Genomic DNA, 16032 nt, shown 5'->3' on the forward strand with positions numbered 1-16032 from the left:
GTGGAGACGTTGAGTAGGCAGCCTGGATCAGAAAATAAGTTTGAACTACAGGCAAAAATTTGGGAGTAACTGAAGCCACAGAACAGATTAGATTAGAGGATCAAGACTTGAGAGAAACCATCAATTAAAGATCTGGTAGAAGAAGATGGGGTGAAAACCTGAATAGCCAGAGAGCAAGGAAGGAAAATCAGAACCCAAGAGAAAAGAGTACTTCAGAAAGGACATTTCTGAATCCAAATAAACACCTATTCTGAAATGGGCAATTAGGAATCTGAGGTCCAAGAATGAGTCAAAGGGAATTCCATAAAAATAGAAGTCCAGATCTACTTTATTCTGAACATTCCCAAAAGGAATGTTGTAACACTGTTAAGTAACAATAAATTCAGTCAAAACTGATAAATCATACAAAGATGGAGACGAAAATAATCTCTGTAAGTATGAGTCTTGAATGAGTTAGAGATAAGAGGGTAATGAGGATGTGTGAAGTTTATTCCCTTTCTATAAAAGAAAAAAATAAAAAAACTTACTCCAAAATCCTATACGTTTCTTTTGTTCCAAACATTTTAGATAATTTCCAAATTGCTAAACCTTTCAGCATGTTAAATTCAAAGTGCTCAAAATATAAACATTCTGAGAGCAAAACCCACATAGTATTCATCTTCAGCACCTAGCTCAGTGCCTAACATAAATACTTGAATGAAAGAAGAAAAAAAGAAGTTCACTAGAATAATGAATGGCCACCAGAATACTTTTGTCCAAATTGTGCTGGTGCTACATGCACTACAGCTTCAAAAAAACCAGCTTTAACTGAGGGCTCTACTCATTCCACAGAACACTTCTCTTCTTCAGAAATAAAATACTATCTGCAAAGAGATCTCATCCTTAGGGGAAAAAAACTGCTTTGGGCAACACATTACACATACAGGTCTAAATATCAAACTTGAGGGCTGTCAACTCCTGCAATGTGGGCGAGACTCAAGAATGTACTACCACCATATGCCAGCCAGTACTGCCTGTCTAGTCATTCATTCTAATAATTTTTTTTAATTTATTTATTATTGAGACACAGAGCATGAGCAGGGGAGGGGCAGAGAGAGGGGGAGACACAGAAACTGAAGCAGGCTCCAGGCTCTGAGCTGTCAGCACAGAGCTCAACGTGAGACTCGAACTCACAAACTGTGAGATCATGACCTGAGCCAAAGTCAGATGCTTAACTGACTGAGCCACCCAGGCGCCCCTCTAAGTCATTCATTCTAAAGACCTGTAGAAAACAGCAATGCTCAGACTTAATAGATCCTTACTTCCACAAAAACTAAACTCATCAGTTGCAGTAGCATGTATGAAAATTGTTGGCACTTAGCTGATAACAGTTCAGAACTGTTAAGTTTCAGGTTAATGGTATCAGCTAAGATCTGTTATCGTATGTATTCTCAAACAAATGGTCTACAAAAAAACGTAATCCCATTTTTCTTTGCCTAATTTTTTTTTTAAAATTTTAACATTTTTATTTACTGTTGAGAGACAAAGTGAGAATGAGCATCAGCAGGGGAGGGGAAGAGAGGGAGAGACATAACATCTGAAGCGGGCTCCATGCTCTGAGCTGTCAGCACAGAGCCCGACATGGGGCTCGAACCCACGAACTGTGAGATCATGACCTGAGCCGAAGTAGGACACTCAACAGCCTGAGCCACTAAGGCACCCCTCTTTGCCTAAATTTCTATCCAATATTTCTGATAGGAGCCGCACGTTTCTATGCTACAAGCAAAGCATCAATTAATAAAAATAAGTAAATACATTTGCAAGTAAAAAAAAAAAAAAAGCACCAATTCAGAAAAAAATAAATATGCTTCCAGTTGCACTAACTATTCAGACTCATAATAATTTTAAAAAGGGAACACCTCTCATTTATTTTGAAATGTGAACAAACTTCAAATAAAAAAACCCCAGCTTTTTGGAACTCATCTCTGCATTGAATTAGGCATGGAACAAACCATCCATTTATTAAGAGAATGATACTCCAGATTTTAATTACCTATTTTGTATTCTAGAATCCCAATTACTGAATTGACAGGAGAGCCTGGAGCTAAGGTGGGAGGTGTGTGGCTAATCAGAGGCAGACCCTCCATCCCTTCCCTTTGGCTAATTTATACAAATAATTAAAAGAAGGACAAAAAAGTTAAGGGGTAACAGTATTTAAGTCAAATTGTTATGTTGAAGATATGTTAATTTCTTAAATCCTTTGGATTGAAGACTAAAAGTCAATTCTACCTTCGTTAACGGACTAGAAAGGTACTGGGTCCTCTGCTCCTTTTTCAGAGAATTGTGGTCTAGCACAGATGGAAAACCAATTCTGAAGTCACACAACCTCTAAAGAAGCTAAAAGCGTTGACTTTTAGAAAGGATGTCTGCAATGCTTTGGAAAAGTGCACAACAGTTTAAGACAAGTAGTATATAATATTAAACCATTACAAATCAGGACAAGTGAAAAAGAGAGAACTTCCATATAGCTCCTATGTATTCTCTTCAAAATGTCTTTTAATTACAACACTCTGCTCACAAAGACCTGGCCAACACAATGATGCAGATTTGTTTACCACAGCTTATTACGTTTTACCCAGAAGAGTCAGTTCATGTTTCTTGAATTCTCCCATTACATAGCACGTAAGAAATCCAAAGCAACTGTAATATACCATACTAAGTTCCAAAAAATAAAACCAACAAAAACTCCAGGAAACGAACCACAATTCACAGTGTATTTAGTCAGGAGCTCTGGAATTAAGCTTATTTTTCTGAATGCTTTTTTTAAATTTTATTTATTTATTTATTTATTTTTAATTTTCCGCATTCTTAATCTGAATACCTAAACTCTCTTTAGGGGGTAAAGAATTTGATCCCTAAATTGCATTATTAAACCCCTTTTCTATACATATGTGATGTATTTGATATACACTGTTCTCCGTTTATCAGAATTAAAACCCCTTTCATTTATACAACCTGATTTTTAAAGAGCTTTCACACATACTCACTTGAAAGTATACACAACAGGAACGTATAATAATTTTGGACTACCCAGGCACAAGATAAGGCTAATTCAGAACTTACTCTAACTCGATTTACTCGATTCCACAAAGTGCAGTCTTCAGGCTAACAAAATAAAGCGTGAGCACAATGAAATCTGTACCACTGCAGGTTCTCAATCAACAAATACTCCTTCAAATGATAATCCAAACTCGCCCGCTTCGCAAAGAAAAACGAATCCCACTCTTTGAAACAATCGCAGGGGAAGAGGGGAAAAAACGCAAATTCTAAACCACACATTCACGTAAATCCTTTCAACTCAGCTCCAAACGCAGCCACCAACCACACAATTGGCCACAATCACAGCTTTAGCGCCTTCTCTTAATTTTGAATCTGGAGATCGAGGGGAAAACAAAACAAGTCGTCCAAAGTTTCACGAAGTGGAAAAAAAAACATTTTAAGTAAAGGAAACATGTTCATCAAGAGGCGACCGCGCCATTTCCCCCCGCCCCCCGTTTCCCTCCTTCCAGCCCTCGAACTAAATCCTGTCTGAAACACTGATGGGAGGCAGGAGTCCCGGCAGCGGTGTTAGAGGAAAGAGTCAAACGAACCGCACGCCGCCCGAAGAGATGTCAGGCACCGAGCGTCGGGAGACAAAGACCAGCCCGCGAAGCGCCCCGGCGGCGAGGGGCGGCCCCGGCGCGGCCCTGCGCCCCTAACCGCCCCGAGGAGTTGCGAGCACCGCCGAGCGCCGCCCAAGTGCGCGCCCGGGGTCCTCCGGGCTCCCCGCCCGCCCGACACGGCCGCCGCCGCCCTGGCCCACCCCCGGGCCGTTTCCCTCCCAATTTGGGAACCGCGCGCCCAGGGACAAAGGGGGAGGGCGCGACGGGGGCAGCGGCGGGCCGCGGGGCAGACGCCCCTCCGGGATCGGCGGGAAGTCTCGGCAGCACCCCCTCCCACCGCACTCTTCCCGGGACCCCCATCTCCCGCGTCCCCCCGCCCCTTCTCCGGCCTCCTCATAAGTTCTCCCGCCCCCCCCGGCCCCGCCCCTTGCCCGCTTCTCAGCCGGCCCTGCGGCCGCCCCTCACCGGGCGGCGTGTTCCCCCGGAGCCGCCTCCTCCGCCGGGCCTCGGCCCGTCCCGCCGGCCGCCGCCTCATGTGCCCCGCGTCGCCATCGCCTTCGCCGCCACCCGCGCCTCTCCTCCAACTCTCGCCGCCGCCGCCGCCCTCGCCTCAGTCTCCAGCCGAGGCCGAACCCGCTCCCGCCGCCGCCTCCCGCTCCCGCCGCCCGGACCCGCGGGGAGGCGCCTGCGCACTACGCGCCGCGGTGGGGGCGGGGGCGTCCCGCCGCGGCCTGGGAGCAGGGGGCGCGCGGCACGTGGCGCTCGGGTGGGAGGGGGCGCCCCGGAGCGCGCGGGCGGCGGCGCGAGCGTCCCAACTTTCTGCGGTCGGGCCCTCGCGCGCTCCCGGGCGGTCCCGGAGGTGCAGAGCGTGTGGGTGCCACCCGCGTGGAGTCCGGACCCGGGTGGGCGCAGACCTCGCCTCCCGCACAATTCATTCCTCCCGCTTGGTTCTCGGGACGGCAGTCCCCCGGCGCGCAGTGCCTCACTTGGGCGGGCTACTAACGGCGCCGTGAGGACACGCCTTACCTGGGCATTTTAGGTTGGTCCTGCGAGCTGGGGAGTTGTCTTCCGTGCGCTCCGCCGAGGCCTGGGTCCAGTGTGACACATCAGGATGCTGATGCCCCGTTCTAGGTTCTGCTCCTCCGGGCCCTCGTCGGGTTTACCATCCTAGCTCTGCGTCGTGGCTTTTAGTGGCGCTCTGGATACTTTTGAGGTCCTGGACTTCTCAGATTAGCGAGACCCTAATAGGCCATTTCCTCTTAACCCCTTGCATCCCAGCAGGATCCCATTCAAAGGACCTTCGGGAGATTTGCATGGGAATCTCCAGTCTTAAACTTGCTCCAAGGAATCTGAAAATTCAAATGCTTTAAGGACAGCGAGTCCATGCGTGACGACCGAAGGCGTACTAAGGAGAGTACTTTGTATAGTGTTCGACGACTCCTGTACTCCTGAGTTATCTCCTTTGACCGTCACTGTACAAAAGGACAGGCTTCCATTTTACTCTTTTGACCAGAGAGGAGATTAAGCTCTAACAAATGAGGTGACAGGTCAAACGCTCCCACCTCTCAAGCCAGGCCGGAACTAACGGCTGGTCCAGAGGGCTGGGCATCTGGCCCACTGACCAAAGTTGTTTGGCCAGCACGTTTTCTGAAAGTATGATTTAACTGCCAAAATTTTTAAATCCAGATTTTTGGCTTCTCTCTAGTGAAAGAAAAAAATTGCTCCCTTTGAGCCTCTAGGTTCATTGGGCAGCTACTTCTGAGTAATATTTGTTTATTTCAACCTAACTGCTTGAGTCCATTTCATTACCTGCTTGGTAATGTTCTCCTCCCCACCCTGCCCTGCCCTCTGCCTCCACTTTCCATGCCTCAGTCGTCCCCAGGCCCCTTCATTACCACATTACCTCTCTACAAATGAATTTAAAATGACAAGTGTAACGACCCTGTAAATATAGGAAAATACGATAAAAGAACATGTCAAACTAAACGCAAGAGACATCACTGTATAAGCTGATTGAAATATTAAAACTAACATCCTGCTAGTGCGACTATACATTGGAACAAATCGCTTTGGAAAATGGCAATTATCTGCTAAAGCTGAACATATGAATACACTATGATTCTGCAGTTCCATGGAAATTCCACAGAAATATGTACAAATGTTTGCCCAGATACATGTATTAAAGTATTCATAGCAGCACTATTTGTGCTGGAAACCACCCCAAGTGTCCAACAACTGTACAAAGGATAGATAAAATGTTATATTCACACAATGATCCCTTACGCGGCAATAAGAATGAACAATCTACAATCACACACGAGATAGAGGAATCTCACAAAACTTTCCATTTATATAAAGTTCAGAAACAACCCAAAGTATTCTGTGCTGTTAGGAGTAAGGATAGTGGTTACCTTGGGGGAAGGATAGGCACCCGGGAGCATGAGGGAGCTTCTGGGGGACTGGTCCTGTTCTAGATCAGGATGCTAAATACACAAATGTGTTCAGTGTTCACATCTGAGCCGTACACATTTGATAGTGCACTTCGTGGCATAGTAAGACTTCAATAATAACCTTTAAAGTGCTATATTAAAATATGGGGCACCTAGGTGGCTCAGTCAGTTAAGCGTCCAACTCTTGATTTTGGCTGAGGTCAGGATCTCACATTTTGTGAGATTGAGCCTCGAGTCTGGCTCTGCACTGACAGCTCGGAGCCTGTTTGGGATTCTCTCTCTCCCTCTCTCTCTGCCCCTCCCCCCCCCCTCAAATAAATAAATAAACATAAAAAACATTTATACATTTATAAAGTGTGTTAAGACATTTGATTATAGGGGCACTGTGTGGCTTATCCAGTTAACGTCCAAGTCTTGATTTTGGTGTCGGGCTCTGTGTGGCAATGCAGAGCCTACGTGAGATTCTCTGCTTCTCCCCTGCTTGCTCACTCGCTCTCTCTCTCTCTCAAAATAAATGAATGAACATAAAAACACTTATATATGTATATATTGTATATAAAATAATATATGAATAAGCATGTATTATATACTGTGTATAAATAATATATATTAAATGTTCATTAGGTATTATTATCCTATAAATTCATGGATGAAACTGCTGAGGAAGGCTTCCTACCTTTTAGCATTGCCCATTCTTCATGGAGATTTGGAACAATACCCTTTCTTTCTTTCTTTCTTTCTTTCTTTCTTTCTTTCTTTCTTTCTTTCTTTCTTTCTTTTTGAGAGAGAGACAGCATGTGAGCAGGGGAGGAGCAGAGAGAGAGAGAGGGAGATACAGAACCTGAAGCAGGGTCCAGGTTCTGAGCTGTCAGCACAGAGCCCGACCCGGGGCTCGAACTCATGAACTGTGAGATCATGACCTGAGCTGAAGTCGGATGCTCAACCGACTGAGCCACCCAGGCGCCCCAGAACAATACCCTTTCTATATTTGTTACCTTACTACCAAACCTGTAGCCCTGTCTCTTCTGGTAGAGAAACCTTTTAAAGGTGGAAATAATGAGACCCAAGGAAGCTAAGCTGTTTTACCTCTGGATAGTTAGAAAACAAAACTAAACAAAACAGAAATAAAATGCTTCTCTCTTCTATCACTTTGCCAGCTAGTAACATCTCTTAATTCAGTTATAGGTGGGAAACTGAGGCCAGAAACCCGAGCCAAAGGGATGTGGTTTGAAGTGTTGGGGTTTGAAGCTGATAGCCAAGAAAGAATTCTTGAGAGGTCTTCAGTGCAAAATGGTGATTTTATTAAAGCACGGGACAGGACTGTGGGCAGAAAGAGCTGCACTGGGGTTGTGACAGGTGACTGATTATATACCTTCAGGTTGGGAGGCAGTTAGGGATAGAGTAACCCTCTAAGATATTTTGGAAACAAGTTTTCCAGGACCTTGAGGGGCTAACTGCTGTTAGGAAATGGTCATTTATTACTGTTTCTTAAAACCTCAGTCATGAAACCCTTCAGATGTATATCAGGGGGCCATAAGGTTGGAGTATGATTGCTAACATTTATCTTGGTGGCAGGAGGTGGGGGAGTAGAGATAAAGGAAGTTTCCAAAGGAACTTTTAATTTCTTTTTTAATGCTTAACTATTTTTGAGACACACACACACACAGAGTGCAAGTGGGGGAGAGGCAGAAAGAGAGGGAGACACAGAATCCAAAGCAGGCTCGAGGCTCTGAGCTGTCAGCACAGAGCCTGATGCGGGGCTCAAACTCATGAAACATGAGATCATGACCTGAGCCAAAGTGAGACACTAACCGACTGAGCCACCCAGTTGCCCCCCAAAGGAATTTTTATATGTTAAAGTAGACCTACAGGATCCTGGGGTGGGGGGGGGGAATGTTAAGCTAAGATTCCCTTTGCCCTTAGCAAAATGTCATCATCGAGGCAGCTGAGCCCCTAGAGGAAGGTCACTGACTGTTCAAGGCCTTGCCAATGGGCTGTAGGCAGTAAGAAAATTTAATTTTTCATTTGTCTTTGTTTCCCACATTAAGGGGATCTCTGATCCAGGGAGTCACCAGGGTCTGGAGCAAACCAGGACAGCTATTAGACTGTGAGTTTTCTGAGGGCAGGACCACTGCCTGCCTCTCAGTTTCTGGACCAGAGCTCAGCACATAGTAGGTGCTTAGCAAGTATATGCAGAGTGAAGAGTGAGTGATTGAAAGCTTGCCATGGCTAGCACAAAAAGGCAGGCTACTGGAGGGAAGGAAAAAAAGCCTCAAGCTTCAAACAGGGAAATGGGTCTGGTTTCCAAGCCTCTGGCAGAGAGGAATGGAGCCGGGTGCTGTGAGAACCGCATCACTTTTTATTCACATGGGGCCCAGGCAGGAAAGGATCAAAATCCAGTCTGAAAACTTGAGAGTCACCCTGGGGCTCTGTGGTTTGGGAACCGTAGGGTCAACTTGAAGACTGCAGTGTGTCACTATTTCCATTACACATTTTCCAGGGTCCCCACTTGGCCAGTAAACTCAGAGTAGATTCTCGTGTCCTGGGGGATGGGAAGCAAAGGCTCAGAGAGGTAGGGTTTTGTCAAGCTAAGGTTGTTTTTCCCTCAAGCGAAGCCTTCACGGTAAGATAGTAGGGAGTTCCTGGAGAAATGTTTTACCCTGCCAGCCTCAAGTTATTTGTCAACGGGCTACAGGTTATAAGGAAATTTATTTTTATCTGCCATTTCCTTCTGCCTTTGTTTCCCACATCAGATGAGACCCCCACAGCCCGTTCCCTGAGCCCAGTTAGCAGTTCCTGTGTATTAATGCAGAATTTTAAATTAAGGTCAATTTACTTGCAAATGAAGAATAAGTGAAGTGTGCAGGAGCTGGGGGAGGGAGGAGAGAGGGGGGAGGTGGGAGAGGTCCCTGTTCCGGTACCATCCACCAGGCAAGGACTTTTGGATGCACCTAAAATGCAGGGTGCTGGGGCAGGAGCTAGTCTGTGTTGGTGAGAAGGAGTGGGGTAGCTGCACAGTCATTGAATTTCTGCAAGTTCGCTCTGCCCAGCTGTTTGCACTTGTTTACTCTTATTTCTAAGATGGTGTGAGAATGCGATGGTGAAATGTACATGGGGGCACCTGGGTGGCACAGTTGGTTGAGTGTCCGTCCGACTTCGGCTCAGATCATAATCTCTCCGTTCGTGAGTTCAAGGCCTGCATTGGGCTTGCTGCTGTTCGTGCAGAGGACACTTTGGATCTTCTGTCGCCTTCTCTCTCAAAAATAAACATTGAAAAAAAGAGAAAGAGGGGGGCGCCCCGGGTGGCTCAGTCGATTAAACTTGAGTTCAGGTCATGATCCCGCGGGGTCTGTGAGTTTGAACCCCACATAGGGCTCTGTGTTGACAGCTCAGAGCCAGGAGCCTGCTTCCGATTCTGTGTCCCTCATGCTCTGCCCCTCCCCTGCTCGTGCTTTCTGTCTCTCAAAAATGAATAAATGTTAAAAAAAAAAAAAAGAAAAGAAAAGAGAGAGAGAGAACTGTACACGAAGTCACATTATTCCTTGATATGTTAGTTTTCCACTGGAAAGTGGTCTATAGTGGTTAACATTATTGGTTGGATGGGTCAGTCATTTACTTGCTCTCTGAGCCGTGGTTTCTTCATCTGTTAAATGGGGATGAGATCCATCTGTTGGGATTGTTGTGAGGATTAAGTAAAATATGTAAAGTGCGTAATCCTCCTAGGCTCCAAAAGGCATTAGCTCCTTCCCACAGTGTTCTTTAGAGGAAGCCAGGTAATTTGGGTATTCAAAAGCACGCAACATAAGGATCTTAGCAAAACGTTTCCCATCTCTGGAGCATCCATTTGTCATCTGAGGCAGGTGTGTATAAATACACAGCTCCAAATTGGTCCTTCACAAGATGTGATTCTATGTCAGCCTCACTACAGTCAGATGCAGCCTTCCAGTCGCTATATCCACCCTCTTAGGAGCTTTTTAAGATCTTACCTTAAAAAAAAAAAACCAAAAAACATTTTATTTATTTGTTTATTTATTTTGAGAGAGAAGAGAGCATGCGTGCAGAGGAAGGGCAGAGAGAGCATTCGGAGCAGGCTCCAGGCTCAGCGTGTGGAGCTTGACCCGGGTTCCATCTCAGTACAGTGAGAACACGACCTTGAGCAGTAAACAAGAGGTGGAGGCTTAACTGACTGAGCCACCCAGGCGCCCCGATTTCACCTTTGTAAGCAGGCCCCATACCCAAAATGCGGATTGAACTCAAGACCCTGACTGAGCCAGCTAGGAGCTCCCCGGAGCTTTTTATTTAAAAAAAATATATATATATATTTTTTTAACGTTTATTTATTTTTGAGACAGAGAGAGACAGAGCATGAACGGGGGAGGGGCAGAGAGAGGGAGACACAGAATCTGAAACAGGCTCCAGGCTCTGAGCTGTCAGCACAGAGCCCGACGTGGGGCTCGAACTCACGGACCATGAGATCATGACCTGAGCCAAAGTCCGCCGCTTAACCGACTGAGCCACCCAGGCACCCCTCCCCAGAGCTTTTTAAATACGTGCATAGTCTCCCCAGAAAGATAAGAGGTACCAAAGGCACTTTCCTGGTCCCAGGCCCATGACTCTTGGGGTGTCCTTGGAAGCCAGTGCCTGCTTTTAGGGGGAGGATGTCTTACCCTCTCTACCCCGGGCACTTTCTAGAGGGTGCCTCAGTCTAGCCATGTTGTCTGGAAACTTCCACTGCCCCAGCTTGTTTCTGTTCCCCCCACTCTTTGCACCTCAAGTCCCTGAGACACTACTATATATGGCCTAGTGTTTTCTCTCCTGTGATTCCTCCAGCCCTTCAGTCTGGGTCCTCCCCATTCCAGGCCCAACTCAGATCTTCTGTTCCTTATCCAGTTCATTCTTCAGCATCGCCTCCCTCACAGCACTCCTTAGCTCAAGGCAAAAGAGCTGCTGGCCCTCTCTCCCCTGTCCTGGCCCTCAGCTCCCTGGAGCTATATATAGCACAGCGGTGCCTTAGATTGTATGGAGCTTCAAGTCCTGGCCACCCCTCCTCCCAACAGAATGGGGAGAATGAGCCCAAAGCTTCCTGTTAGGGTGGGGAAGCCAGAGAAAGGAGGTTGGAGAGGGACAGGGGTGTGCTGAATTTGGACCACCCAGAACGTGGTAACCTTTCTATCTGTTGTCAGAGACTTTCCGCTTCTCCCCCAGCCTCTACCCGTTGTTTCCTGACGCTTGCTCATTTGGGAGGAAGAGGAGCAGGCAGCATGGAGGGAAATTCTAACCATTTGGGGAGATGCTACCTCCGTTTTACAGATGACGGCACAGACTCAAAAGAGGTTGAGTGATAGAAGACCAAATATTCAGAGAGTGGCCAAGCAGCTAACTGACCCCATGTCTGACTCTGACTCTGGCCTACACTCTGGATTCGTTAAGTCTGTCCACATCACTCAATTGAGACCCCTTGAAATTAGAATGTCTCGGGGTGTGATGTGACCTGGAAGAAAAAAAAAAGGCGTATGACATAAATGACTATGGAGAAATGCTTAAATAGCAATAATTATTGAAGACTTGGCCTATTAACAAAAATGTTATTTTATCTTCTCTGTTTACTGAAGCAGGACTCTACAGAAATGTTCCTTGAAGTTTTGGTTACTGTGTGTTCTCAGAAGTAAAAAGCAATTTTATTTCTTCTATTTCAAGACTTTCCCTCCGCTTAATAGTCCTCCCATTCGTCCAGAACAGTGAGATTTGATTTTAGGAACAGTTAGAAGTCTGGTTCTTTTTTTCTGTCACTTATTGTGACCTGGAGCGGGACATTTAACCCAAGCCTCAGTTTTTCATCTGTGAAAGGGGAATAACAGTACCTACCTTACAGAGTTATGAGGATGAAATAAAATAACCTCCTTAAAGCAATTAGCACACTTCTTGCCCCATAGGTGCTCAGAGAACCACAGCAACTATGTCTATTATTATTTTCTCAATTCTGGGCTGAGATGCTGTAGGAGCATCAACAGAATCCCAACAAGAAGGGAGAACTTCTCAATTAAATTGAACTTTGCCCTCTACAGCTTGGCCCCTGTTCTACAAAAGGGCTCGGAGTTGATCCTGATTCTTGCTCTGTGTCATCCAGGCATTTCCATCCCCCTACCTCTGGCCTAGACCATCCATCTCTTGAGAATTCAGGTCACTCTTGGGACCAGGAGAGGCAGCCTGGGAGAGTGTGTGTGAATGACTGGGAGGAGAGTTCCCATGGACGCTGGGGATATGTGAGGGCTCTGGGGAGCTGCTGTGACCCTGGGTCTCTTCCTAGAGCAGTGAGTGCTGGAGAGAGAAAAGAAAGACATCAGCTGCTGGACGGATTTTCTGTGCTGTAAAGCCCCTTTAGGACAGGCACATGGGGCTGAGTATCTAGGGTAAGAACAAAGCGCTGGGATAGAGTGGGATTCTCCGTAGCGTACGTCAATCTTTTCACTCCTGCTTAGCAAGAAGGTACTTTCCTCTTCTCCGAATCCAGGATGCTGAGATTGATTAGCACTCCTAAGCTTCAGCCTCAATGGAGAGGGTTTCTGCTTAGCCAGCCCCTGGGAAGTAGGCTAGAAGCAAACTCTGGAACCAGTCAGACCTACATTCAGATGCTGACACTGCCATTTACTAGCTGTGCACCTTGGAGATCATTTAGCCTCTCCGAAGCTCAGTTCCTTCCCTACTGTATAGAACATTTGAGAGGTCTGAAAAGTAAATACCTCAAACAGAATAGGTGGTAAGCCTGGCCACTTGTCACCTCTGTCCCTAGTGAACATCATCCCCCCTCTCCCCATGCCCCCGTCCCCCACCTGTAGTACAAGGATCCCTGGAGATGCGAGGTAGTCCTAGCGGTTACAAATTGGATGAATCTCCCTGATCCAGAAAGCATCCTTGAAAAGGATCAAGACCAAGACCAGAGGGCCTGCCTCCCACAATTGGGGCATTTTATTTACAGCCCACTTTGTTCATGAGTGTTTGAAGCAGTATAGCTTGGGGGAGAAGCCATGATCTCTACCCTTCCTTGCCTCGGTATTCCGATCTCAGTTCTCTGTATCAAGTTCCTGTTTGATCCAACCCCTTACATCCATGGGAATTACTGGACTGAATCTAGTTAAGGCCTCCTGCCATGTGATCTTTCATTACTTTCTAGTGCATGGAGCTCTGGCCTGGAACTCAGCAAATGGGGGGTTAAGACTGATGCCCTGGCCTATCTCCTCCCCTCTCCATTCCAGACTTCAAAGTCCACAGAAAGCTCGCTTCCCTGACCCCACAGTGGCAGCTCCATCATCAGCTCCTGATCGGTTCAAAACAGCAGATGCTGAGCCCTGGCCGGGCTGCTTGCACTCTACTTTCTAGCCATCTCCTAGGGTAAGCACCAGCATGTTAAGAATGTGTGGGGCTGACAGTCCTTGCTCCTCCAGGAGAGAGGCACCTGGAGGTCGCCTCACGCAGGGCATCTGTCTCACGGGTTAGACCTAGAAGGCACCCCACAGGCAGAAGCCCTTGTCTAAGGACCAGGACTCTGGGACTCTGTCTAGTTTGTGATCAGAGCAGATGTTTACTGGGGGGTTAGCAAGTAGAGCACTAGGGGTCACCAGCCCAGGGAGGGAGGCAGGGGGTTGGCAATCGCAAAGAACCTGGCAAGAAATGGAAACGGGAGCAGTTCAGGGACCAGAATTAGTTCTGCTAGTATTAATGTCCAAAATCTATGCTAAATTATTCACAAATCAATGTCCAATTATTTTAATTTTTGGCTCTGGTGACTCGGTAACCAGTGCTGGAACACTGTCTGGGATGGCCTGCTTCCCTGGGGCCAGACCTGCTCTGTGGGATCTGCAGCTCCCAGAGGAGCAACCCTCACAGACTCCAGGCCAGTGGGGGTCCCAAGGCTCAAGGCCTGTTCCTCTCGCCCTCATCTGTGGATTTTTCCAGCTGCTTTTCTTGACCCAAGGATCACATAGGGATACAGATGGAAGGAGGGGGAAGCAGGGAAAACAGTCAGAATGAGCTGGGGAAGAGGCAGACGTGAGGAAGAAGGGATGGCGGTAGTGGTCCAGCCATATGAGACAGGACACTTGGGACATCTTCTCAAGTAGGGGCTGTGTCGGGGATGGTAAGAGAGGTTCTTAGCAGGCAACTCCCCTCTTTTCCCCCCAAGTTGAGGAGAATTGGGAGTTCCTGTTATGGGGTGCCTCCTTGTAGGACTGGGCTGAAACCTCAGAGCCCCAGCTGCTGACATCTGGAGCCAGGATCATGTCTGCTAACAAAGGCTGGTGGGTACCACCTGAAGGCGAAGACAGTGTGTCTGAGAAGTTCCTGAGGAAGACCAGGGAGTCTCCACTGGTGCCTGTAGGTGAGTGGTAAAGTAGGGAATGAGGGGCCTTCTCTCACGGAAAAGGTCTCCTAGCCCTTTCAAAGGAAGCAGAGGACTCAAGTGTCCTGCCCACGGAACAGCCAACAGCTAGGAGAAGAGTGAACCAGCAGCAAAGGTGCCAAGGGAAGGGACACGCCTGACAAGGAGTCTGGATGGGTGGAGGTGGTGGCCGACTGACGGCCTGGGGTGCAGGGAAATGGGGGGCATCGACACCAGCATCAGGATGGGAAAGAGCGGTCTGGCGTCTCCCAGGGCTTCCTTTCTCCAGACCCTGGGAGAAAAGAAAAGGAGCTGTGGGAGCCAACATGGCTGGAGGAGGGTCCGGAGCAGAGCAAATGGGGGGTGGGGGAGGCCCGTGATGGGCTATTTGTATGTAGAGGGCTCACTGGAGGTAGACAGCCACTTTGAAAATGCCATTGGGAGTAAACAACTCGATATTCTCTTCATAGTCCCCCGTCTCCCACCATGAAGCGGCACGGAAGTAGGGGTTTATCCAGATGCCCAGCCTGCCCCGCCTGCAAAGGGTCTCATCAGGGGAGCCATATGATCGGTGACTGAGGCCCAAGGGTCATGTTCTCTGCCTACAGGCTTGGGAGGCTGCCTGGCAGTGGCAGCATACCGGATTTATCGGCTGAAGGCTCGTGGTTCCACCAAGATGTCCATACACCTGATTCACACCCGAGTGGCAGCGCAGGCCTGTGCCGTGGGTGCGGTCTTGCTAGGTGAGGGGCTGGTGGGGGTCACAGAACGAAAACGCAGCTTGTTAGACAAAATCTGGCTGTGAGTCCCGATGGTTAAAGGACCATGATTTCAGTCCCACCAGGCTCCACAGCAAGTGGAGGTTTGGGTGAAACCCTCAAACCAAGCCATTTTCAGGGGTCCCTGCTTGGCCTCCTGTCCCAGGCCCGTGGGGATGGTGCACAGTTGGTTTTATGGCAGTCTGTCCTGAGAGGTGAGAAAAGTCACACAGCAGAACACATGCTGAATTTCCCTTCCTCTGTGGGTCAAGGGGCAGACAGCTACTTACTAGCTGTGTGACCATTGACAAGTCCCTTTCTCTGAGCCTCAGTTTCCCCATGTGCAACATGATGGTAAGCACCCTGGCTTGCCGACCTCGCAGGTTGCTGTGGGGTTTCTCAGAGACGTAATCTACACGGAAGGGCTCTGCAGGTACTTGTAGCAGCTACTGAGAGCTAGAGCAGAAAGGGAAGCTGAGCAGGGAAGCTGGACCCTCAGGGGAACGGCTGCAGTCAGGCTCCTGGGAGAGCCAGAGGATGGCTACAGGGTTGGGTGTTATGGGCTGTTTTCCCTTCTCCTTCCTGCAGGTGCTGTGTACACGATGTACAGAGACTACATCAAAAGAACAGCACCGGATGCCGGGGAGAAGTAGGATTCCTGTAGGGCCCGGGGCAGCCAGAGCCTCGTCCATCAATCCCTGGTACGTTCCTAATAAAGCATTTTGAGGAAAATCAAGTCTCTTCTTCACACGGGGCAGAGCTTTGAGGAAAATCAAGTCTCCTCTTCACACGGGACAGGGCAGAGTTAG

The 16032-nt window shown here is 47.9% G+C and overlaps 2 protein-coding genes across 6 annotated transcripts in view; one reads left to right on the plus strand and one right to left on the minus strand.

Moving 5' to 3' along the window:
* GJC1 (gap junction protein gamma 1) overlaps positions 1-4813 on the minus strand; it is a 34685-nt gene extending 29872 nt beyond the window's left edge. Inside the window, exon 1 of one of the 3 annotated variants that reach the window (XM_007093817.3) lies at positions 4668-4813. The gene's annotated coding sequence lies outside the window, so the exon portion shown is untranslated. Of the gene's footprint in view, positions 1-3629; positions 3753-4106; positions 4170-4667 lie in introns of those variants that run through there. The other 2 variants (XM_042966381.1, XM_015542757.2) reach the window with 2 other exon arrangements.
* An 8488-nt stretch (positions 4814-13301) lies between these two features.
* On the plus strand, positions 13302-15894 carry HIGD1B (HIG1 hypoxia inducible domain family member 1B). Of its 3 annotated transcripts, none has more exons than XM_015542740.2 (4): positions 13302-13480; positions 14271-14465; positions 15074-15208; positions 15812-15894. In XM_015542740.2, exons 2-4 carry the CDS (start codon positions 14366-14368, stop codon positions 15874-15876), a joined length of 300 nt encoding a protein of 99 aa, XP_015398226.1. In that variant the 5' UTR covers positions 13302-13480; positions 14271-14365; the 3' UTR covers positions 15877-15894. The 3 variants fall into 3 exon arrangements, with proteins under 3 accessions (XP_015398226.1, XP_015398225.1, XP_015398224.1); XM_015542739.2 differs by having other exon boundaries at positions 14315-14465; XM_015542738.2 differs by lacking the exon at positions 13302-13480 and adding an exon at positions 13980-14225 and having other exon boundaries at positions 14315-14465.
* Positions 15895-16032: the final 138 nt, after the last annotated feature.

This window comes from Panthera tigris, chromosome E1, assembly GCF_018350195.1.
Source record: "Panthera tigris isolate Pti1 chromosome E1, P.tigris_Pti1_mat1.1, whole genome shotgun sequence".
Taxonomy (NCBI): domain Eukaryota; kingdom Metazoa; phylum Chordata; class Mammalia; order Carnivora; family Felidae; genus Panthera; species Panthera tigris.

What these genes read in the sequence shown, in the direction of transcription:
- HIGD1B (XM_015542738.2), top strand. An exon ending in GTCTCCACTGGTGCCTGTAG is followed by an intron (nt 14,466 to 15,073) that starts GTGAGTGGTAAA and finishes CTCTGCCTACAG; the next exon opens with GCTTGGGAGGCTGCCTGGCA. An exon ending in CGTGGGTGCGGTCTTGCTAG is followed by an intron (nt 15,209 to 15,811) that starts GTGAGGGGCTGG and finishes TCCTTCCTGCAG; the next exon opens with GTGCTGTGTACACGATGTAC.